The sequence below is a fragment of the Moschus berezovskii genome, chromosome 9 (genome assembly GCF_049115385.1).
Source record: "Moschus berezovskii isolate FMDL1 chromosome 9, NW_MosBer_1.0, whole genome shotgun sequence".
In the NCBI taxonomy this organism is placed as follows: Eukaryota; Metazoa; Chordata; class Mammalia; order Artiodactyla; family Moschidae; genus Moschus; species Moschus berezovskii.
Window position 1 is genome coordinate 88471032 of NC_142468.1, and position 24447 is coordinate 88495478.

Genomic DNA, 24447 nt, shown 5'->3' on the forward strand with positions numbered 1-24447 from the left:
CCAACCGGTTCGTGTGAGTCAAGTTAGATACTTCACTTCACGTCAGCCACCCTACTGCTCCGGTCCCCTTGTTTCCTTATCACTTCATTCTGCAACCTCGCACTACAAAGCCTCACAAACACTTTAAAAATCAAGAACTCACGCCATAGTAAATTTTATCCGTGCAAGTCTCTGGAACACGAAAGCACTGACAAGTGTCCATGGACATCTAAGAAATATACAAATACTATATACACACATCAGTTCTTTGAGCAAAAGTTCCACTTCCCACTGCCAAATGTTATTTTTTACAGCAGCTCTGAGAGATGAGTGAAAACATATATTTTAGCAGTGAGCCACTTTTTATAGAGTGAAAAGGGGAGAAAAAAAAGTCCCTAACTCTTTTATTGCTTTTTAACCAACAGGATGTCTGAATGCAGATGAATGAATCACCTTTGCGATGATTGGCTGCCTGAGTTTCCTTGTCACACAGAGAGCAGGCTCAATGGATGTGACTTGTATCCTCATGAGTCCAGAGAAAGATAAAAGACTGACATTGCTACCAGTGAATTATGAGATTTGTCTTTATCAGTGAAAATAAGGTCATAACGGAGCCTGGCCACTGCCTATTATATGTGTGTTCCATCTACTTTTCAGTATAATGTGATCTAGTGTGCCAGGGTGAGCTTGAATAGCCTGGTGTATAAATTAACTATTTTAAAAAGCTGCATTAAGTCTTTAAGGCCACTAGGGTACCTTTTAATGCATTGATGCCACTCTTCAATAGATACCTGTCTCCTTTAATTCTGACCTGCATTTTGATGACAATCTGGTGAAAAATGTAGCTGGAAGGGCTCTCCTAAGTATATAAGAAATTAGACAGAAAAAAATGTTGAACCACAACCAGATCCTCAACTAAAAACTACACAGTTGTGGAACTGAACCCCTCATCAGTTCAGTTCTGTCGCTCAGTCGTGTTGGACTCTTTGCGACCCCACGAACCGCAGAACGCCAGGCCTCCCTGTCCATCACCAACTCCCAGAGTCCACCCAAACCCATGTCCATCGAGTCGGTGATGCCATCCAGCCATCTCATCCTCTGTCGACCCCTTCTCCTCCTGCCCTCAATCTTTCCCAGAGTCAGGGTCTTTTCAAATGAGTCAGCTCTTCGCATGAGGTGGCCAAGGTATTGGAGTTTCAGCTTCAACATCAGTCCTTCCAATGAACACCCAGGACTAATCTCCTTTAGGATGGACTGGTTGGATCTCCTTGCAGTCCAAGGGACTCTCAAGAGTCTTCTCCAGCACCACAGTTTAAAAGCATCATTCTTTGGCATTCAGTTTTCTTCACAGTCCAACTCTCACATCCATACATGACCACTGGAAAAACCATAGCCTTGACTAGACAGACCTTTGTTGGCAAAAAAGCAGGATCCCTCATAGCAATTTTTAAAGAGAACAATTTATTAAAAAGTTAATTATTTTGGCATTCGATTCTAGAGCAGTTTCTCTATGCAAGGCATCAGGCAGACTTCTGAAGTTTCAGCTCTCCCACAGCTAATAAGAGGAGATACGTTTTGCACCATGGAAGTTCTTTAAGAGGAAGAAAATGACAAAGGAGATGATGGATATTTTCTGAAACACTCTTTTTGGAAACCGCTTGACAAACTTGTTTTAGTGTCTAAAATAAGCTAGCTCTAAACCCAATGGAAAATGACGTTTTAGGGGTGTAGGACTGAGAAGGATAAAAGACTCCAAAAACGGTATTTCTTGCACATAGTCTTTGGACTGAATTTCACACCCTCAGCTTCCTTGTAGCTACTTCTGCCAAAGCAACTGCCCCCATTCACTGCCACAACACAGGAGATGAGATTCCCTCAATGAGTTCTTCTCTCCCACAACAGCAACAAAGGCTGGGCAGCCCAGCAGTGGGACTGGGGCTGTGGGGGAGACAGAGAGAAAACAGACACGGGTCTGTGTCCTCAAGCAGCTCACAAATCATTCACTGAATAAGTAAGTGTCAAACACCTACTCTGTGTGACTGCTCTTGGCTAGCAGTGCTTTGGGGGTGCCATCAACTTCAAGAGGAAAATCTATTGAGAGCTGAAACTTCCCTGGTAGTCCCGTAGTTAAGACTCAGCACTCCCAATGCAGAGGCCTGGGTTCAATCCCTGGTCAGGGAACTACATCCCACATTCCACTAAGACCCAGGGCAGCCAAATAAATAGATATTTTTTAAAACTATCAGAAAAAACTATGGAGAGTCTTTTTATAATATGCAAATAACCCATTCACTCATTCATTCAGTGCATTTTTATTGAAAACCTAATACATGCCAGATGCTGTCCTAAGCCCTGGGAAACAGTGAACAAAGCAAAGTCCCTGTCGTCTTGGAGCTAACACCCAATGGGAGAGACAGACAATAAAAAGCACATACATGATATAAACAGATTTTGCACATAGACATTTATATGAACCGTGGTATTGGAGAAGACTCTTGCGAGTCCCTTGGACTGCAAGGAGGTCCAACCAGTCCATTCTAAAGGAGATCAGTCCTGAGTGTTCATTGGAAGGACTGATGCTAAAGCTGAAACTCCAATACTTTGGCCACCTCATGCAAAAAGTTGACTCACTCTGATGACTCTGATGCTGGGAGGGATTGGGGGCAGGAAGAGAAGGGGACGACAGAGAATGAAATGGCTGGGTGGCATCACCGACTCGATGGACATGGGTTTGAGTGAACTCCGGGAGTTGGTGATGGACAGGGAGGCCTGGCGTGCTGTGATTCATGGGGTCACAAAGAGTCGGACACGACTGAGCGACTGAACTGAACTGAAAGTATAATATAGTGGATTCTGGATTCCCTCTGCCTTGGTTCAATCCCACCTGTGTCAGTCACTAGCTGTAGAGCCTTAGGGAAATTATTTAGCATATTTACATTTAATCTATGTAAAGTGTTTAGAACAGAGCTAGGCACATGGTTAGTGTTATATGTGTGTGCCATTAATATAAATTCCCTACTTACCTGCTAGGGATAAAGTGATGAATTAAAAATAAAGACGTAGAGAGACTTCCCTGGTGGTCCAGTGGCTAAGGACTCTGCATTCCCAAGGCAAGGGGCCGGGGTTCCATCCCTGGTTGGAGAACAGATTCCATACATGCCACAGCTAAGGGCTTCCTAGGCGGCACTAGTGGTAGAGAACCAGCCCGGCCCTGCAGCAGACACAAGAGACACGGGTTCAATTCCTGGTCCAGGGAGATTTCCCAGAGGAGGGCACAGCAACCTGCTCCTGTGTTCTTGCCTAGAGAATCCCATGGAAGGGGAGCCTGGCAGGCGACAGTCCATGGGATTGAGAAGAGTTGTGGGCTTCCGTCTGTGGGGTCACACAGAGTCGGACACGACTGAAGTGACTTAGCAGCAGCAGCACACGACTCAAGTGACTTAGCATGCACGCCGCAAGTAAGAGTTCACACCACAACGAAAAGATCTGGAGTCCTGCAACAAAGACCTGGCACAGCCTAATAAATAAAATCAATAAAACTAAATCTTAAAATTTTTGAAAATAAAGACACAGAGATGATGGGGGTGGTCAGGGAAGGTCTCTCTGAAGGAAAAGACATTTGAACTGAGACCTGAATAAGATAAGGGTGGGAGCCATGCTAGTAACCAGACAAGAGCATTTCAGGCAGAGAGAATGGCAGGTGGAAAATTCCCGTGGTAGGATTATGCCTGGGGTCACCAGGAGCAGCAAGATGCCAAGGATGCCTGGAGCAGAGAGAGGGAGAAGGGTGGCTGGGGAGTGGACCATGAGGTGGTTACATCAGGCCTTATAGGTCAGAGTAGGGGTCTCGGATGTTATTCTAAGAGTAACGGGAAATCAGTAGAGGGTTCTGAGCAAGAGAGTGACAAAATTTATGCTTCAAAATCTTCTTTGTACGATGGTGCCACAAAAAAGTTAAAATAGAATTACCATATGATTCAACAATTTCACTTCTGGGTGTATACCCGAAAGAATTGACAGGAGGGCCTCAAGAGCTGCTTGTACACCTTTGTTCACAGTACTATTATTCACAGCAGCCCAAAGGCAGAGGAAGGACATTCTGACTCACGTTGCAACATGGATGAACCTTGAGACATCACGCTAAGCAAAACAAGCCCATCACCAAAAGACGAATACTGTATGATTCCACTTATATGAAGGACTAGAAGTGTCAAATTCACAGAAACAGAAAGCAGAACATTGGTTGCTAAGGACTAGATGAGGGGAAGGAGGGGGTTAAGGAGTTGTTTAATGCGTATAGAGGTTCAGTTTGCAGCATGAAGATTCCTGGAGATGGGCTGCACAACAATGTGAATGTGCGACTACTGAACTACATACCTTGAAATGGTTAGGAAGCCTTGGGCTCAAATCCAGCCCATTCTTTGTCACCATATTACCTTGGTAACTCGACCTCTCTGAACTTCTACTTCCTGTTCCGGAAGATGAGGGCTGTAACAGGTGCTCACTCTTGGTTGTAAGCTCATCACAGGATCAAATGAAACCTTGTATGTAGAACAACTGCCTTGAGTTCATCACAAACACAGCGGCCAAGGAGGCCACACATCTTGAAATCATGAAACCCGGTTCCATCCTGGGCCCCTCTTAGGCTTGCTATAAGAACTTCCTATAAGAACAATGGAAACAGAGAATATTTTGGGGGGCTTCAAAATCACTTCAGGTGGTGACTGCAGCCATGAAATTAAAAGAAAGCTGAGTGCCGAAGAATTGATGCTTTTGAACTGAGGTGTTGGAGAAGACTCGTGAGAGTCCCTTGGACTGCAAGGAGATCCAACCAGTCAATCCTAAAGGAGATCAGTCCTGAATATTCATTGGAAATACTGATGCTGAAGCTGAAACTTCAGTACTTTGGCTACCTGATGCAAAGAACTGATTCATTGGAAAAGACCCTGATGCTGGGAAAGATTAAAGGCAGGAGGAGAAGGGGATGACAGAGGATGAGATGGTTGGATAGTATCACCAACCTGATGGACATGAGTTTGAGCAAGCTCTGGGAGTTGGTGATGGACAGGGAACCCTGGCGTGCTGCAGTCCATGGGGTTGCAAAGAGTTGGACACGACTGAGTGACTGAACTGAACTGAAGAACTTGTACAAGTCATTTAACCTCGCTTTGTATGTTTCCTTACAAAATCAGGCCATAATATCAGCACTGCCTGTGCGAAAAGCATTTTTGTGAAAATCAATCACAAGAACTCATAAAGAACTTTTGAAAAGGCACAAAACAGCAAATGGAAGGTATTATTATTGCATCACTAATTACTAATTACAGATCCAATATCTAGGCTTTGGGTAAAAAAACAACAACAACAGGCTGGAGTCTATACAATCCACCCTTTCTCTTGTGACCCAGGAGTTCCAGGCTTGGCTTAAGGAACAGCCAGGGAAGAATACAATTCAGAGTCACTGTAAAAAAAATACAACCCATAATTGCAAGTCAGTCATATACATGGCATGAGAGTTGGTGAGTTATTCACAAGAATGGAATACAGATAACAAGCTTGTATTTGTAGCACTTTCACTCTGAGGGAAAACTGTTTTGTTACTTGAATTTTTTTTTTTTTTAATGCAAGGGAAAAACGAAGGGGTGAAAGCAGCAGGTCGTGATATAGAAGCAAAGAAACAGCAGGAACTGAGGGGGAGAAAAGGCCCAAAGAAAGGTCTCTCTTCAAAGGCGAGTGTGAGACATCTGGGACCAGGCCAGGTTCTGGAACCCAGGGCAAGGACAGCAGGACAGGAAGGACTCCAACATTCCCAGCGGCCAAAGAGAGCCTTTGGGTTTTTAGGGCTCATCTGAAAGACACCCGCACACTAAATAGGCTGGTATTCAATTTACTCTCTGCAGAGGAATAAAAGGCTGAGTCAACGCTGCAAGGATGTGAACTTGGGGTCTGAGGGTGCGGATGGTTTTAAACACTAAACCGGCCCCTTCAGGCAGGGGAGCACCGTATACTAAAGGACATGGAAAGCAGTCATCGCCTTTTAAAAAGAGTGTTTCTGTTTTCATTATCATTTAAGGCTGTAGTCAGTGTTGAATGATAATAAGAAACTGGCATGGGGAAAAAAATGCGCCCAAATCGCAGGCGTACACAATAAAAACGCTATTATAGACTTTTGTGAATATAAATAGTTTTTAAAATGAGGCTGCTAAGACTGGCATCTTAGATGCTACCTGAAAAAGAGTCATGCTTATTTATTCCAACAGTTGCACCCGTGCCTGGGCTCGGCTTTCCACTGCAGAATGGGCTGGGTAATTTTTTTGGAATAAATATTAAAGGGGCAAAGAAGGGAGATGAGGATCGAAGTGGAGGGAGCACGAAGGGCAGAGAGAAATGACTTGATGCCCAACAGGAGGAAATTGAAGAGGACAAAGGGAAACGGAGAATAAAAGGAATGAGGATGGGTTTACTCAGAGGCCCGTTAAATAATGCTTCCTCAATCAGACCTAATAACAGACTTCACTTGGTGATTTTGTCCCTGCGTTTAGCCTCAACCCCAAACAGTCAGGGTGTTAGTTTCTTTGCTTTCCGCCATTCAGATGAAGGTGTGGCAGTAATGAGTATTCAACAGGAACACTGTAATGTCCTTGCTGTAATTTCTTCTTCTGGAGTTACTCCCCCCGCTGCGCCCACCCCCTCCCCCACCCCCGTAGCTGCCATTCGTTCACAGATGTCAAGGGGGCCTAGTTGAAAAGTGGGGAGGGGGAGGAGGCCCATATTGAGAATCCATTGTGGGGAATTCCCTGGCAGTCCAATAGTTGGGACTCTTAAGGGTTTGATCCCTGGTCGGGGAATTAGAATCACTCAGGCCTCAAAGCAAGCCAAAACGAAAAAAGAAAGAAAGAAATTTCCTTGCAAAGGTCAAAGCTTGGTGTGAACAATATAAAGTGAGCATCAGGTAGGGCTTTCTGACAGTGAGGAATGTTGCACCCTGGAAGCATAATAAAAGAGCTTGCTGTATTTCAGAGAAGTGGGTCTTCCTGAAGGTGGAGACAGACTAGAATAACCACTGCACATCTCTCACATCATTCAGGTACAAATCCTGACCCAACCAGGCAATGATGTGTGGAGTTTGGTCTGCTGGGTCTGAGACTACTGACCACTGTCTGAAGGAAGCAATGGGGGCATGGAGATCTACCAAGTGAGTTTCAGCGTCTAGAGTAAGTTCCATCCACTTGGTGTTGAGCCCAGAGTGTGAGTAAAGACACGGACACGTGCAGATGAAAAGCACCATAGGGTAATTGAGAATATGGCATCAGAGCCGGGTCACTGCCATCTGGGTGCCCCGCGAGGTCCTCGGGGCAGGACTCAAATCAGTCTGCTCTTCTTGTCATCTCTCAGTGGACCTCCTGTGACACTTGGCTGATCTTTTAGCCCATGGCACTACTGTTGTCCTAGATTCCAGCTCCAAACCTAGATCCATCCCTCCATGATGCCGTTGCTGTTCCTCCTCCTCCCCATTCACTGCAATCTGTCTGCTCTCAAGTCCTAGACCCTCCCTCATCTGTCCCTTCTTTTCCATCCCCTCTGATCTACCAATTCACTTTCTGATCTACCCAAGTTGAAACCATTTCTCCTCTGTAGGAGCTTCCCTCCAGTCTCCTTCCTGCTCTCATCTCCTCCTCCTTCTTTGAATAAACCATCGTGACATAATCTCCAGAATGATCTCTCAGTGTGTGACTTGGCTCATACCATTCCTCTGCTTGAAAGCTTTCCAGGGGTCTCCATCGCTTATACAAGAAAGCCCAGGATTGGGTAACCGGTCATTCAGCGAAAGCCACCTTCCATCTCTCGTTGCCATGTGTCTGCTTGATGTCATACCTTCCTCTGCTTACATGCAGTTCAGCCACGCCTCCGCTGCTTGGCCATCCCCTGGCCTGAACTGGTATACTCAGAATCTCTAAGCATATTTAGCAACGCTCTTTCCAATACATGTCCATTCGGCAATTCATGGCTCATTACCTGTGGCATCGCACGTGTTTCACGTGACATCGTTTTGCCTCATCAGTTTGAAAGCTTCTTGGTCTGCAAGCACTGTCCATGTCTTAACTTGCCTGTGTGCCCTAATCAATTGCTATGAACAGAGTAGGTGCTCATTAAACACTTAGGAGAGGAAAACCTTAAGAGAATTCTTCTTCACAAAGGTCTTGAAAGTCAGCCGTCTGCTCTGGAAATTACAGAAAAGGACTGCCTTTCCAAAAAGCTCCAGCCCCGGTTGAGGCAACCCTCCACATGACCCACTTCATCGCACCTCCATGGCTCAACTCGGATTAAAAATTCAAGAGCTTCACTGGAAACACCCACCAGGAGGCAACACAGATTGAAGAGAGGAAATTCTGTAAATGTCCCCTGATCTAACCCAATCACGATGAGACTAATTTTGGCTCACGACCCAAGTCACACAGGTGGAGTTATGAGAATGGGCTCTGGCCAGAGCTGAGCAACAGCACTTCTGGGACCCTGAGGGTGCACACGTGCTCACCTGCATGCAGATTCAGACATACATAATCATCCTCAGCAGAATTTTAAAACTTTGTTCCCAAATAGCCCATGGAATTGAATTTCTGATATCTGAGTGCATATATGGATATGCATTTTCCATTACTTGTTTACACAGACTATAAAACACCACTGTAGAGGAGTCGCCAATTTATTAACAGGTTGCCCGCTTCAAGTTCATTTGTTGGCTATTTGGAACTCAGAACGCATTTTTCCCTGGAAGCAAGAGTGTGCACAAGCAGACTTAACCCATAACGTCCTGTGCTTTAATACCACAAAAGTTTCATTCTGTTCATCAGAGGTTCGCAAACTCAAATGCCTGCAGAGGCCGGGGGACGGGGGTGGACAATCTAAATGAGGAGAGTCAGGTCGGGAGACCAGGGAATGAGAGAGACCACTGCGCATGCCCCATCTAAATGGGCTCCCATCTGCGCATGCTGGAGCCCCTCCCCAGCTCCAGCAGTGGCTGCCATGTGGCTGCAGTGCAGCAAATCAGAAGCCAAAAACCAAAATCTTAAGTTGAAACTAGTTGGCAACTAATTTAAAAATATTTATACACAGTATAGATGAAATAAGACTCATTGTCCTGCTGAAACTGGGCTCATGCTTACAACCTCCGCTCAGTAATGTTGCTTCTTGGACTTCCCTGGTGGTCCAGTGGCTAAACTGCACTTTCACTGGAGAGGGTGTGAGTTCAGTCCCTGGTGGGGAAACTAAGAGTCCACATGCTGCGCCGCCAAAATTAATAATAATGTTGCTTCTTTGAGAAAAAAGACATTCATCTTAATTTCTACAAGTCAACAGGAAACTATTTTCTTTCTTCTGCTGAAGTGGGTGGCTCTTCCTGGGTATAGTCCTAGGTTAAGGCTCTGCCTTGCATGATTGAAGACTAATGTCTCTGGGGTTCTTAGAACCCAAGGTTGCTATAGGGCCCTGTGGCTTAAATCTAAGTGCCACACCTGGCCCCATCACTATGTGTGAGGACAGGACCTTTCCATTCCCTTCCAGTGTGTCAGGGTCATTTGTTAACAGGGTATATATGTGTGAGTTAGGACCTGCCTGTGTTTTGCTTTATTCTAAAGGAGATCAATCATGGGTGTTCATTGGAAGGACTGATGCTAAAGCTGAAACTGCAATACTTTGGCCACCTCATGTGACGAGTTGACTCACTGGAAAAGACTCTGATGCTGCGAAAGGTTGGGGGCGAGAGGAGAAGGGGACGACAGAGAATGAGATGGCTGGATGGCATCACCGACTTGATGGACATGAGTTTGGGTGAACTCCGGGAGTTGGTGATGGACAGGGAGGCCTGGCGTGCTGCGATTCATGGGGTCACGGAGAGTCAGACACGACTGAGTGACTGAACTGAATTGAACTGATGGTGGTGGTGGTGATTACTGCCCCCTCATTTTGTCCGTTTGTTTGCTTTTACTGATTATAAATGCTATATGAGTTCACTATAGAAAACTTGGAAATTTTTCCCTCCTAGAAGTAATCACTGTTAATAATGATTTTTTTTTAATCTCTTCCTTTCTAATTTTCTTCACATTACATAGGTGTAGTGGGTTGAACGGTGGTCCCCTTCACTCCACTTTCCCCTAAAAAAGTTATGTCCACGTCTTAATCTCTGAAACCTATAAATGTGATCTTACTTGGAAAAGGAGTCTTAAGGCTGTTGAGATTGAGAATTTAGCCTGTGGCACCACCGTTGTCCCAGTTTCCAGCGCCAAGCCTAGAGCCATCCCTCCATGATAGATTATCCAGGTAGCTCCTAAATCCAGTGGCAAATATCCTTCGAGGAGATACACAGAGGAGACACACGGAAGAGGAGGAAGCAGTGTGACTGGCGGCAGAGCGATGAGGCCACAAGTCCAGGAACGCCAACAGCCACCTACACTGGAAGAGGACAGGGGCAGATTCTCCCCTGGAGCCCCAGGAGGGAGCATGGTCCTGCCAGGCTTTGGACTTCTGGCCTCAAGAACTTTGAAAGTAACTTTCTGTTTTGCTAATTTCGTGGTAATTTGTTGAGGCAGCCCTAGGAAAATAACACAATACATGAGCAAATGGATGTAATTAATTCAAACAATACAGGATTATGTAAAGTAAAAAAGAGTGATGATCTCTTACCTGCCACACAAATCCCTCTGTGCTCCCAATTAGTAGTAACTGTTGGTAATAACCCTTCGAGGTCTTTTCCTATGCATGTCACACACACACACAAACACACAGACATATGCACATAAATATATTTATATATCTGTATTTTTTAATAAATGAAAGTATGATGTTCTGCTATTTGTTCTTTTTAAAATTCTGTATTTCTGAGGGATATTTGCATGTCTGTACATAAAGATCTGCCTGATGCTTCTCAATGATTGCAGTATATTCTATGAACATAGCCTATGCCATTGTTTTCATTGACTCTAAACTTAGTAACAATATTACAATGATATATCAAAGCTGACGCTCTTCATTTGGCTACAAGTGAAGTTATCTCCCCCCTTTTCAATCTACATATTAAATATATACAGCATGTATAAGTGTGTGTGAGAGAGAGAATTAGTACTGTTCACCAAATACTTCTGGATATCTTCTGCCCTTGGGATTGCGTGTGACCAAATAACTTGCTTTAGCTAGTGATCTGGAGGCTCAGCGGTGAAGAATCTGCCTGCAATGTAGAAGACCGGGGTAGACGTGGGTTCAGTCCCTGGGTAGGAAGATCCCTTGGAGATGGAAATGGTCGCCCACTCCAGTATGCTTGCCAGAATAACCCCATGGACAGAGGAGCCTGGCAGACTACAGTCCATGGGGTTGCAAAGGAGTCAGACACGACTAAGCACATACACATGCATGTAAAGCAGAAGTCACTGTTGTCATTTCCAACTGGAATCTTTAAGAGCACGTCCATAACTGTCTCATTCTTTCTCCCTGCAAAGTAACTGCAGAGGTGCTAAAAGGAGCCCCATCAGTCCAGGTCTCTTGGCAAGGATGACATGGAGTGCAGGGACAGGGACTTCCCTGGCAGTCCAGTGGTTACAGCTTCATGCTTTCACTGCTGAGGGCATGGGCTCAATACCTGGTCAGGGAACTAAGATCTCACAAGCCACACGGTGTGCCCCTCTTTCAGAAAGCAACACTTGACACCCCAGAGTAGAGAGACAAATAGTGTGAGCAAAAAATAAAGCTTTGTGGTTTTAAATCACTGAGATTTGAGGGTTGTTTATTACTGCTGCACCACCCAGCTAATCATAACTGATTTTACATATACAATATGTATGTGATATATATATACATCTATATTTTATATCTATATACATTTATATGTTTTCATATATGTATCCTACCCTTCTAAAATTGAAGAAAGCTTAAAACAAGTGGTTTGAAAGAAAAATGTGGTTTATTACAGCCTGCTCTGTATTAATCAACAATACAATTAACAATACACTGTACTTTCTGTTTACTTACTTACCCTTTTAACATTTTCACTAAGATGACGAGCTTAATGCTAGTGGAAATAAAGCCCCATGCTGTCAATATCAGGCATATGACAATGGCCATAAATAAGCAAATATGTTGTTTGCACATGCGGGTCTGGGAGCTTGATTTCTATCTCTATGCACCATTGTGCTCTGCATCTATTAATGAGGTTTCAGGCTCTTTTCTATGGTTTAACGTACATTTGAGATAACAGTGCTCTGCAGGCTCAAAGAAGAGCCCTTCTTTCTTGCTTCGGATGGGGGATTGGCAGGTGCTGTTCGCATTAGGGAGGGAGGAAGTGCTGTTCTCTGATCAACAGTGATGCCTCCAGCTGACTAAAGAACATTGTTTGTAGAACTGGAAGGGGATCAAAATGCCTTTAGTTCTCTAAGTCAGAAAAGACAAGGCCTTGAAGGCTAAAATGATAAACATAACAAGAGCCTTATGGTTTCAATGAAAGATTTCCAAGATCCAAGCCTTTTCTCTTCTGGGTAGAAGAGTATTTTTTAATGATCTCTCTTAAAATGTTAGATTTAATATAAAAAAAAAGAAAAGAAAACCCTCCTGCTCTCCCCCACCAAAACACTGCAATCAGAGAAGGTTCCTTAATCGTGGCTCTGACCGCCTTCACAATTCTACACGGAAGATGGGCACACATGCCAGTAGCCTCCCACTCACCTGGGTTTGATGACAGTAGCCAGCCACACAATGAAAGACGCCTGTAATGATGACGACATTTTAAATTTAAAATTCAAATATTCAAAAATGCCAAGGCCTTCTATCACCTGTCACAGTGGGATTTTAAGAAAGGATCCTAATCTGGGAGTGGGGGTGGGGGGATGGATATAGCATCATTCCTCTGTAGCAACTGAAAGGAGTAAAGCAAAAGGAGATGGTCCTACCCACCAGATCACCCTCCAAGATGCCCTCCAAGATGCTCATGTGTTAGCAGGGGGCTGGGCTCTAAGCAGTGATTCCTTAGTAGGCTCTGGGTCCCGTGTAAATCAGTGCTACTTAAGATTAATAGAGGGACATCCCAGGTGGTCCAGTGGCTGGGACTCTTGTGCTTGAATGCAGGGGGCCTGGGTTCGGTCCTTGGTTAAGGAACTAGATCCCACATGATAGAGCTAAAGATCCCATGTGCCACACTAGGACCCAGTACAGCCAAACAAATAACTAATTTTTAAAAAAGATTAATAGAATGTGGGTTTGTATTGGTGGAGTTTTCTCCTCCTTAGCTTGAATTAACCAAAGCAGCATTATCTATCATTCATTTACTTTCATTTAGCTTCTGGATTACTAGTTTGGTTCTCTCACTTCTTTTTTTAAGAAAGTCATTTATGCCTGTCTCAGAAACTTAATAAATACTATGGTTTTAAGTATAACTTATTGAGTTCAAATGTTTGTTATAGAGCGTTATGATAGTGCCATGGTCTGAATGTTTGTGTCCCCCCGACAAATTCATATGTTACAATCCTAACCCCCAAAGATGACGGTATTAATAGGTGGGACCTATGGGAGTTGCTTAAGTCATGAGGTGGAACCTTCATGACTGGAATTAGTGCCTTAAAAAAGAGGCTCTAAAAAAAAAAAGATGGTGTGTTAGGGTTTGGAGAAAAAGGAACCCTCTTACACTGTTGGTGGGAATGCAAACTAGTGCAGCCACCATGGAGAACAGTGTGGAGATTCCTTTAAAAACTGGAAATAGAACTGCCATACAACCCAGCAATCCCACTGCTGGGCATACACATCGAGGAAACCAGAACTGAAAGAGACACATGTACTCCAATGTTCACTGCAGCACTTTTATAATAGCCAGGACACGGAAGCCAGGACATTGTGTACACAAACACAATGGAATATTATTCAGCTATTAAAAAGAACACATTTGAGTCAGTTCTAATGAGGTGGATGAAACTGGAGCCTGTTATGCAGAGTGAAGTAAGTTAGAAAGAGAAACACCAATACAGTACATTGACACATATATATGTGGAATTTAGAAAGATGGTAACGACAACCCTATATGCAAAACAGCAAAAGAGACACGGATGTAAAGAATAGACTTTTGAACTCTGTGGGAGAAGGTGAGGGTGGGATGATTTGAGAGAATATCATTGAAACATGTGTATTACCATATGCAAAACAGAGGAACAGTGCAAGTTCGATGCATTAAGCAGGGCACTCAAAGCCAGTGCTCTGGGACAACCTAGAGGGATGGGGGGGAGGGAGGTGGGAGGGGATTCAGGATGGGGGGACACATGTGCACCTGTGGCTGATTCACATCGATGTATGGCAAAAACCACCGCAATATTGTAAGGTAATTAGCCTCAATCCTGGGTGTTCATTGGAAGGATTGATGCTAAAGCTGAAACTCCAATACTTTGGCCACCTCATGCAACGAGTTGACTCACTGGAAAAGAGTCTGATGCTAGGAGGGATTGGGGGCGGGAGGAGACAGGGACGACAGAGAATGAGATGGCTGGATGGTATCACCGACTCGATGGACATGAGTTTGAGTGAACTCCGGGAATTGGTGATGGACAGGGAGGCCTGGCATGCTGTGATTCATGGGGTCGCAAAGAGTCGGACACGACTGAGCAACTGAACTGAACTGAACTGAAGAATTAATTAATTAAAAATAAATTTATAAAAAAAGAAAAAAAGGGGGCTCTGGAGAGATCTGTAGCCCCTTCTGGCACATGAGGATTCAAAGAGAAGTCTGAAACCCAGGAGAGGGTCCCCACCCAATAATGCTACCACCCTGATCTCCAAGTCCCAGCCCCTAAAACTGTGAGAAATAAACTTCTGCTGTTTAAAGACTACCCAGTCTGTAGTATTTTGTTACAGCAGCCTGAACAGACTAAGACAGATAGGCAGGATTCTAAGATGGTCCCAGGATTCCTGTCTCCAGTGTACACGCCTTCCGCAGGCTACTCAGTCAAACACGAATCTAAGTGCTACTGTGAAGGGATCCTGCAAATGCAATCAAATTCTCCAATCAGTTGACCTTAAAATAGAAGATTTCCCTCAGTGGTCCTCAAAGGAAGTGGGTTCTCCTGGTGAAAGAGATATGAAGTGTAAAAGGGCCTATGGAGAGGGTACATGGGTGGCCTCCTAACATCCTCCTATGCTTAGAGTCCTGCCTAACATCCAGCAAGAGAAGAGGGGCTACAGTCCTACAGCTGCAAGGAACTGAATTCTGCCAACAACCATGTGAGATTGAAAGAAGACCCTGAGCTCCCGACAGGAATCAGCGCAGCTGACATTTTGAGTTCAGTCTTGTGAGATCCTGAGCCAAGAACCTAATTAGGCCATGACCAGGCTTCTGACTCCAGAAACTGGGAGGTAATAAACAAGTGTTTGGGGACTTCCCTGGTGGTCCAGTGGTTGAGTCTGCCTTAATGTAGGAGACATGGGTTCAGTCCCTGGTGGGGGAACTAAGATCCCACATGCTGCCGGGTAACTAGGCCTGCACACGGTAACTGACGAGACCACACGCCACAACAAAGTTCCTATATGCCGAAACTAAGACCCCACACAGCCAAATAAATAGTTGCAACTTTAAAAAATCATAAAATAAATAAATGAGTGAAGCTGCTAAATTGTGGTGGGAATTCATTATACAGCAATAGAAACCGAATACAAACAGAAATAGGCCTTGCTCTGGCCTAAAATGTGAAAAAAGTCAAGTATAACTTAATTTTAACTTTAATCCAATGAAATAACTGTATAGCGTGACTGATACTTCATTGGTAATAATAATCCTACAAAATGGGTGAAAGCAATTTCATCAAATAACCTCAATACAAAAAAATTAAAATGACAAATAGAAATGTTCCTGTATTTGCCTGATAAATAGCTATCCACATAACTGAATGAATTTTCTTCTAGTCTGCTTCAAGACTTAAAGGATTTTCTTTTTCTTTCCTGTATTAATCAATGAAGCTTAGTTTATAATTAATTTTGGAGCATCTGGATCTTTGAGCTCAAAAGTATTGTTTAACGCTAAGGTTATTTGCTGGTTTGGTTTTTGTCTCAAATAACTGGTTGCATTTTAATGGCAGTATATAAAACGCAGGTCTCAACGGCTCAGATACCAGCATAGAAGGTACTTTATCTGAAGCACCCGCCCCCACAACAAAAATCAATGAAACGGCGCCCCTTTGTGGTAGAGAGGCAAAAGTATCCATACGCTAACCTTGCTGAGATACAATTGGCAAGCACAAAATAGTTTTCTCTTTAAAAAAATTAGAAAGAGTTAAGTAGAATATTTTAGAGTAATCATTGCAAACTGGATTATAGGGATTCACGGGGTGTTTAGAGAGCCAAAAGGGAGCCATTGTATCTGCTGGGAAAAGTGAAAAGCAAGGATTTAACGGCCTTTAACATATAGGAAATTAAATCACCCCTAATACAAACGGTAAAGCAATGTCAGCAGCAACTTGTCCTCCAGTGACTCTCCCACTGAGACGCAGCACACATGGAAGTAAGCTGGTTCTTCAGAAAAATGGGATCGTGTTAGACATTTACATGACCCTTTAGAGTCATTGACTCATTGATACCAATCCCCAACAACATCTGTCCTGCTTAGCTGCATTTTGTAGTCGAGATCATGAAGGCCCAGGGAAGTTAGAAAGGAGTAGGGTCACATTTGAAACCCAATGTTTCCAATTCTCTAAACCTAAAATCAGAGAAGGCAATGGCACCCCACTCCAGTACTCTTGCCTGGAAAATCCCATGGACGGAGGAGCCTGATAGGCTGCAGTTCATGAGGTCGCTAAGAGTCGGACACAACTGAGCGACTTCACTTTCACTTTTCACTTTCATGAATTGGAGAAGGAAATGGCAACCCACTCCAGTGTTCTTGCCTGGAGAATCCCAGGGACGGCCAGAACCTGGTGAGCTGCTGTCTATGGGGTCGTACAGAGTAGGACACGACTGAAGCGACTTAGCAGCAGCAGCAAACCTAAAATAACTAGGTTTATCCAATGGTCCACTATAGAGAAGGTACCCCATTCTGCACCCGGCTGTTTACCAGCTGAAAGGTGGCATGGTTGAGTCATTGCCGCCTGGATTCTGTGACCAAACTGCTTGGGTTCCAAGGCTGGCTCGAATCTGTGGCCGAGGACAATTAGTCAATCCTCCTGTACTTTGGTTTCCTCATTTGCAGAATGTAATTGGGAATAGTATTACAGTCAAGGCATTATTTTGAGGATTAAATGGGAAAACACAGGAACAGGGCCTGGGGGCTAGTAAAAGATTGGGAAACGTTAGCTGTAAGTACAATAGCTGATACTTCATAGGTTGACAACCACTTCAAAAAGCTGCAAACATTTGGGGTTATACTTAAAGACTTCTAGGACTTTCCTGGTGGTCCAGTGGTTAAGAATCCAACTGTCAAAGCAGGAGACATGGGTTCAACCCCTGGTCTGGGAAGGTGCCAGGGGGCAGCTAAGCCCATGTGCCACAACCACGGAAGCTCTTGCAGCCTAGAGCCTGTATTCCATACAAAGAGAAGCCGTCACAATGAGGAGTCCCTGCTCACTACAACTAGAAAAGCCCGCACAGAGCAACAAGGACACTGCGCAGCCAAAAAAACGAAACAAAGAAAGCAGGAAAGGAAGACTTCTAGGATGTGTATCAGATAGCAACAATGGTAAATTACATGCAAGAAGTAGACTTTGCATGCAAGCAGAACTTCAACCTTTTCACTTGGCATTCTTCACTATTGTTGAAATGTATTGCAACAAGCATGTACTGTTGTGATTTTAAATAAGTAAAGAAAGAATATTTCAAAACCTGCTTCAATAATCCCCTCTAGCCCTGGGATCTCATCATCCAGAATTCCTTTTATACATTTAACCTCCCTGTCCTCTAAGCCCTTTGCAAAGACACCCCGTCCTCTCTAGGCTAACCCTTGGATGAAACCTTTTGATTATAATCCAGTGGTTGCTGATGTCTGCACTCCCGGGGCGCATCTGCAAAAATGGCAGGCAAATGCTGCAACTCTTGCAGTGTAAGCACGCTTGTGCTCAGCCTGAAGAAGACTGCAGTCAAGTGCCAGGGAAACCTGACCACAATCAGAGATTTCTATCAGTCACAGAGCACGGCAAGCTGTCACAGCATTCTGCTATCTGGGCACCAGGCTGTCCATCTGCGCTCAGACTGACAAGGAAAGGAAAAACTGCAAACAGAAGCACGCTATCAAGCATCCTTCCCAGTGTGGCAATGACATTTAGAACTGCTGGAGAATCCTGGAGCAGCTTCATCAGGACTTTTAGTATCTAGTGAGGAGTTTTGAAATAAATAGGCAAGGCTTCTGGGAAGATGCCACAGGGCAGCTTGTTCCTTAACAGGGCAAGTTCCTTAATCTCATTTGTAAAGTGGGGCTAGGCTACTTAGGCTAATGCCAGCTGCCATAAGAAAAGCTTATTTCACCCCTGCAAGAGACCCCTGGGGATGCTCCTGGGGAGGGAAGACAGAACTCTGCTCTGCATAGTTCGGAGACCCATGTTCGTTCCAAGGGTTGGTGGGTATGCTGTCTTCAGTGCTGACTTTCAAGATCCCCTGGGCTCTGGCATCCGTTCAGGAACAGGAAAGAGGAATATCCACGTGACGTGTTCAAGGGTCAGGCCTAGAAATGATGCGATTGCCTTTTGTGGCCACACCTATCTATATGCAAGGAAGGCTGGGAAATGTGCTGTCACCTGTGTGCCCAGAGGAAAAAAAGGATACGGATTTGGTTAACAGAGAGACAGTCTCTGCCACAGGAAATCATATGTAGACCAGCACTGTAAGAAGAGGTGAAACTAGAGCTGGAGAAGTCACAGGTAACAAGAGTTGAGGTGACTGCAGAGCCAACTTCGTGTAACGGCTTTGAGTTAAGGACAGTCAAGTGGTCACTGACACTGCTCACCAAGGGATTTCAGCGCACCACCTTCAAGCCAAGAGGGAGGAGCTGCACTGCCACCCAGTCATCCACCTCCACCCCTTTTCTGACCTGGGATGTGTGGTCATGTGATTAGTTCTGGCCATGAGGCAGAAGAAACATGTATCACTTCCAGACTGAGCTTTTAATTTCTGACCTAAGGCTGTCTAAAGGGCTCTTGTCCCTCTGCCAGTGAAGAGCAAGGGGGCTTCCCTGGTGGCTCAGTGGTAAAAAATTTGCCTGCCAACGCAGGAGTTGTGGGTTCGATCCCTGGGTTGGGAAGATCCTCTGGAGAAGGAAATGGCAACCCACTCCAGTATTCTTGCCTGGAAAATCCCATGGACAGAGGAGCCTGGTGGGTTACAGTCCATGGGGTTGCAAGAGCCGGACACGACTTAGTGACTAAATAACAACAATGAACAGCAAATAGTGTTTCAGAGAGGACTGACTCCATCCAGCCTGGGCCCTGGAGAAAATACAGAATGGATCTTACAGGCACCCATGCAACATCTTGTTTTAAGTCATTGGGATTTTTGAAGTTGTATATTACGGCAGCATAACCTAGTTTATTATGACTGAGAGAGAAACGTATTTTCATCCAAGAGGCATCAGATGGTCTGTGAGACAAACAAATCAACAAAAAGGCATTCTTGTCCGTTTTAAATCATCAGTTCCAAGAACTAAGGGAGTATGCTTTTGAGAACATAATTTGTATATTATCGGTGCCATGCAAGCCAAAGAAGTGCTTGGAGGGCCTTGGACTATTTTAAATGCTGATAACATCAACTTTCAATACAGCCCCAGACACATTCTCTACCTTAAAAGCTCACTAGTCCCAATTTAGAGGAGAGTTTAAAGTTGTTGTTGTTCTGCTGCTCAGTCGTGTCCAACTCTTTGTGACCCCATGGACTGCAGCATGCTAGATTTCCCTGTCCTTCACTATTGTTTTAAATAGTTTAAAGTTACAAAACGCTAAAGAGAGACATTAAGGACATATAAGAAGTAAAAAAAAAAACAAAAAAACACACACACAGAAAATGGGAGCACTTTGGAGGGAATCACGAGCAGCTGTCAGAAGCATTTTTACATAAAGGTCAAATCCCGTTGCATGCCTGGGGTCCTGCACTGTTGGTTGCCATATGGGCCCGACTAGTGCTTTGACCTGGGGACCAGCATAGTGATGTTCTCCTAACTTGTGTGATTGTCTCAGATCTCACTCACATCATCCCACATGCAGATAACTTTACATAAAAATGCAATGAGTGAGGGATCATGACTCCTTTTAATGTATTCCCCCAGAGGGACTTCCCTGGTGGCCCAGGGTTAAGACTCCACTAATGCAGGGGATGAGGGCTCATCCCTAGTAGGGAACAAAGATCCCGAATGCCTGGCAGCACAGCCAAAAGATAAAAAGATTAAAAATGACAACAAAAAATATGTTCTCCTAGAGCAGAGGGCCCCCAAACCACTGCCTCTGCCCCAGGCCACACAGCAGGATGTCAGGGGTGGAAGAGTGAACAAGCTTCACCTGTATTTACAGCTGTTCCCCAAGCTGGTATTACCATCTGAGCTCCACCTCCCGTCAGACCAGCAGTGGCACTAGATTCTCATAGGATGCAAACCCTAAATGTAATGAGGTTGAATCATCCTGAAACCATTCCCCCACCCACCCACTCCACCCAACCACACACCCACCTCCACCCCTAGTCAGTGGAAAACTGTCTTTCAAGAAAACTGTCCGTGGTGCCAAGAAGGTTCAGATCAGTGCCCTAGAGAAAGTGATCAAACTGGATACTCTAGTCCTGCTCACTTTAGCATAAAAGGAAGTGCCAATGCTCTTCCACCAGCTGGTTGAGGTGCCTTAACTAGCAGTGAACAAGTTGACTATAAACTCCTTAGATATAAGAGTTGTATTTTACTCATCTGTGAAGAGCATGTAATTAGTGAAGAGCCTGCTTTGGATTCAGCCAGATTCCAGCTTGGATATTGATTCCATCATTTAATAACTGGATAATCTTGACCTTGATAAGCTTAACCTCTCTAATCTTGTTTCATCATCTGTAAAATAGGGATAAATAATGCCTGACTCCATTGACTTGTTGTGGAAATCAAATGTGACACTTCTTTGTAAAGCTCCTGGTGCAGCTCAAAGGTCTTTGTTGAGAGCTTGGAGGAACAGTGACTTCCATCCAACCAAGAGAGTGTGATCTCAGAAGAGACTGTATTTTCGGTTCAGTCACTCAGTTGTATCCAACTCTTTGTGACCCCATGGATTGTAGCACACCAAGCTTCCCTGTCCATCACCAACTTCTGGAGCTTGCTCAAACTCATGTACATCAAGCTGCTAATGCCATCCAACCATCTCATCCTCTGTCATCCCCTTCTCCTGCCTTCAATCTTTCCCAGCATCAGGGTCTTTTCCAATAAGTCAGTTCTCCACATTAGGTGGCCAAAGCACAGAAGTTTCAGCTTCAGCATCAGTCCTTCCAATAAATATTCAGGACTGATTTCCTTTAGGATTGACTGGTTTGATCTCCTTGCAGTCCAAGGGACTCTCAAGAGTCTTCTCCAACACCACAGTTCAAAAGCATTGATTCTTTGGCACTCAGCTTTCTTTATAGTCCAACTCTCACATCCATACATGACTACTGGAAAAACCATAGTTTTGACTAGATGGGCCTTTGCTGGCAAAGTAATGCCTCTGCTTTTTAATATTCTGTCTAGGTGAGTCATAGCTTTTCTTCCAAGGAGCAAGCGTCTTTTAATTTCATGGCAGCAGTCACCATCTGCAGTGATTTTGGACTGTGTTTTAGTCTCCATCAAATTTCAAGGAGAATTCCTTTGCCAGAGGCTGCAAACGCTATTATGCTGAGGTTGAATAGATAATGTTTACCTCAAGGGAAAGGATTGGTTTCCATTTTATCTGCATTGTTTGAATTTTTATATTAATTAAAAATGCATGACATTAAAAATAAATACAGTTTTTTTAAAGGGAAAAAAAATTTTGAGTTAGCAGGGTTGCTGGCTTATTTGCTCAATCTTTTAGCTCTTTCAGGGACAGAAAGAGCAACAAATAGAACAAACTAACATTTATCTATATTAATACAAAACACTAATAATTGGGCTTCCCTGGTGGCTCAGCTCTAGATAATTCATCTGCCAAAGTAGGAGATGCGAAAGCAGGGTCAGAAAGATCCCCTGGGGAAGGAAATGGCGACCCACTCTAGTATTCTTGCCTGGAAAATCCCATGGACAAAGGAGCCTGGAGGAGCCTACTGTCTATGGAGTTTCAATGAGTCGGACAGGACTTAGCAACTAAACAACAACAAAAAGATAAGCATCCATATTAATAAGGGAGTCTGAAGGTAGAAACAAAGTATAATAATCCTTCACAGTTGCACCAAATCTTTGCAAGACTTTAGTTTCCCTGTACTGACAGTTTTAACTTCCCATGATTCCACTTATAATATTTGGATTTTACCACGGTGTGAAAGTAATACCCACTTGGAATTTTTATCTTTTCTGGGCTAATGGCACAAGACACTCTCCCGTGATGCTGAGCAGGGGGAACAAGTCTAAGCTCCAAGACAGCACGGTGATCACCAGAGTAAACAACCCAAACGCTGGCAACCATTCAGCTTTTCACTTACAGTACAGCATTCAATAAATTACATGAGATATTCAACACTGTCATAAACAGACTTTGTGTTAGATGATTCCGCCTAACTCTAGGCCAAAGTAAGTTTTCTGAGCAGGTCTAAGATACGCTGGGTTAAGCTGTGATGTTGGGTAGGTTGTGAAAGTGAAATCGCTCAGTCGTGTCCGACTCTTTGTGACCCCATGGACTGTATGTAGCCTACCAGGTTTCTCCATACATGGGATTTTCCAGGCAAGGGTACTGGAGTGGGTTGCCATTTCCTTCTCCAGGGGATCTTCCCGACTCAGTAATCGAACCCGGGTCTCCTGCATTGCAGACAGACGCTTTACCATCTGAGCCATGGATTTTCAACGTAGATGGGTTTATCAGGACCTGATCCCATCGCATGTGGAAGAAGATCTGTATTATCTTCGTCTCCCTGAAGTCTTTTGCGTGGTTTCCACCCCTCCCAGGCAATTCCACCCCCAGGGAACCGTTAAGAAGGGGAGAAACTGAGGCAGGGTTGGGAAGAGACTGTGAGTCCGGGTAGAACACCCACTCCGCGGGCCTCTTGCTGCTCTCAACACCGCGGTTCGGGCCGTTAGGGCGGTTTTCGGTGCGGAGCCGGGAGAGCTCAGGCCTCCTAGGAGGGCCTGCCCGCCTGGAGCTCCGCGGAGACCAGGCCGAGGGGGCGGGCCCGAAGCCTCGGCCTCGCCTCCGCCCGCGCGGCGCCGCGGCTGCCGCTTCCCGGCCGCTCGCGGAGCGGGCGCCTCCCGGGGCCCGGAACTCTGCCCGGGCGCGGCCAGCATGCTGCAGAAGCGGGAGAAGGTGCTGCTTCTGAGGACCTTCCACGGCCGGACGCTGCGGATTGTGCGGGAGCATTACCTGCGGCCCAGCGTGCCCTGCAACAGCCCGCTCTGCCCGCAGCCCGCCACCTGCCGCAACGGTCAGGGCCCGGGGGGCACCGGGAGCCGAGGTCGGGCGGGGGTCGGGTGGCAGGGGCAGGAGCGCGGGGAGCCGAGGCCGGGCAGGAGCTGGAGCTGGGGCGGCGGGGCCGGGGCAGAGGGTCGTCCGTAGGGTGGAAGGGCGCGGCCCAGAGGCGGAGAGCGGGCCGCGGTGGCGCAGAGCCCGAGGCCCCGGGGCCTCCGCCCGCCTCCAGGCCTCACCTGCGACCCGGCTGCCGGTCGCGCGCAAGGGGCAGGCGGCTTCCAGACCTCCGAGAGCTGGGCCGGGCCACGGCGCCGCGGTCTCTCAACCCCGACTCCCGACTGCTCTGCCCCGGGAAGCGGCAGGGCCCAGGGGAGGCGCCCCCGCCGCGCAGAGGCCTGGTCTGGGGGCTCTGCGAGGGCCCTGTGGGCGCTGGAGCGTCCGGCCCCCAGGCTCGCGGCGGTGAAACGAGGAGGTCCCGAGCTGTGGGCCCTGCAGTGCCAGCCTGGGCGCGGGAGCAAACGCTGCTGCTGCTGCCTCTCGTTGTCCTTTGCTTCGCTCCCCACCCCTTTTCTGACCTACCAGCACCGAGGCCTCGGACATTTACCCAGTGGAGAGCCCACTTGACTGTTTTGTGAATCATCTGGGCCCTCGTTGTCCAGGAAGGTCATGGGGAAACTGGATTTGGGTCGGCTCCCCACTCCACCTTCCTCCACTTGATGTCTAGGCTGCTGTGGTGCCCGATTTAACGATGGAGGTTGCAGGTTCTTTTCCCCGTGGCGGGAGAGGAGCATGGAAGTCCTGATTTTCAGCGAATATCTGGGATCCTCAGCTTATGGTTAAGGTGAACATTTCAGTTACAGCTCGGCTAACCAGCTCCGAGACACAGGCTGGTTGGAAGTCCCACCTCTGCCCCTGCTTGCACTGAGCATCTTTTCTAGTCAAT

The 24447-nt window shown here is 45.7% G+C and overlaps 1 protein-coding gene across 1 annotated transcript in view; it reads left to right on the forward strand.

The window, feature by feature from the left end:
* Nucleotides 1-23280: 23280 nt before the first annotated feature.
* DIS3L (DIS3 like exosome 3'-5' exoribonuclease) overlaps nucleotides 23281-24447 on the forward strand; it is a 32016-nt gene continuing 30849 nt past the window's right edge. The window contains exon 1 of the mRNA XM_055435620.2: nucleotides 23281-23520. Within this exon, the coding sequence (XP_055291595.2) occupies nucleotides 23382-23520 (139 nt within the window). The 5' untranslated portion in view covers nucleotides 23281-23381. The remainder of the gene's footprint in view (nucleotides 23521-24447) is intronic.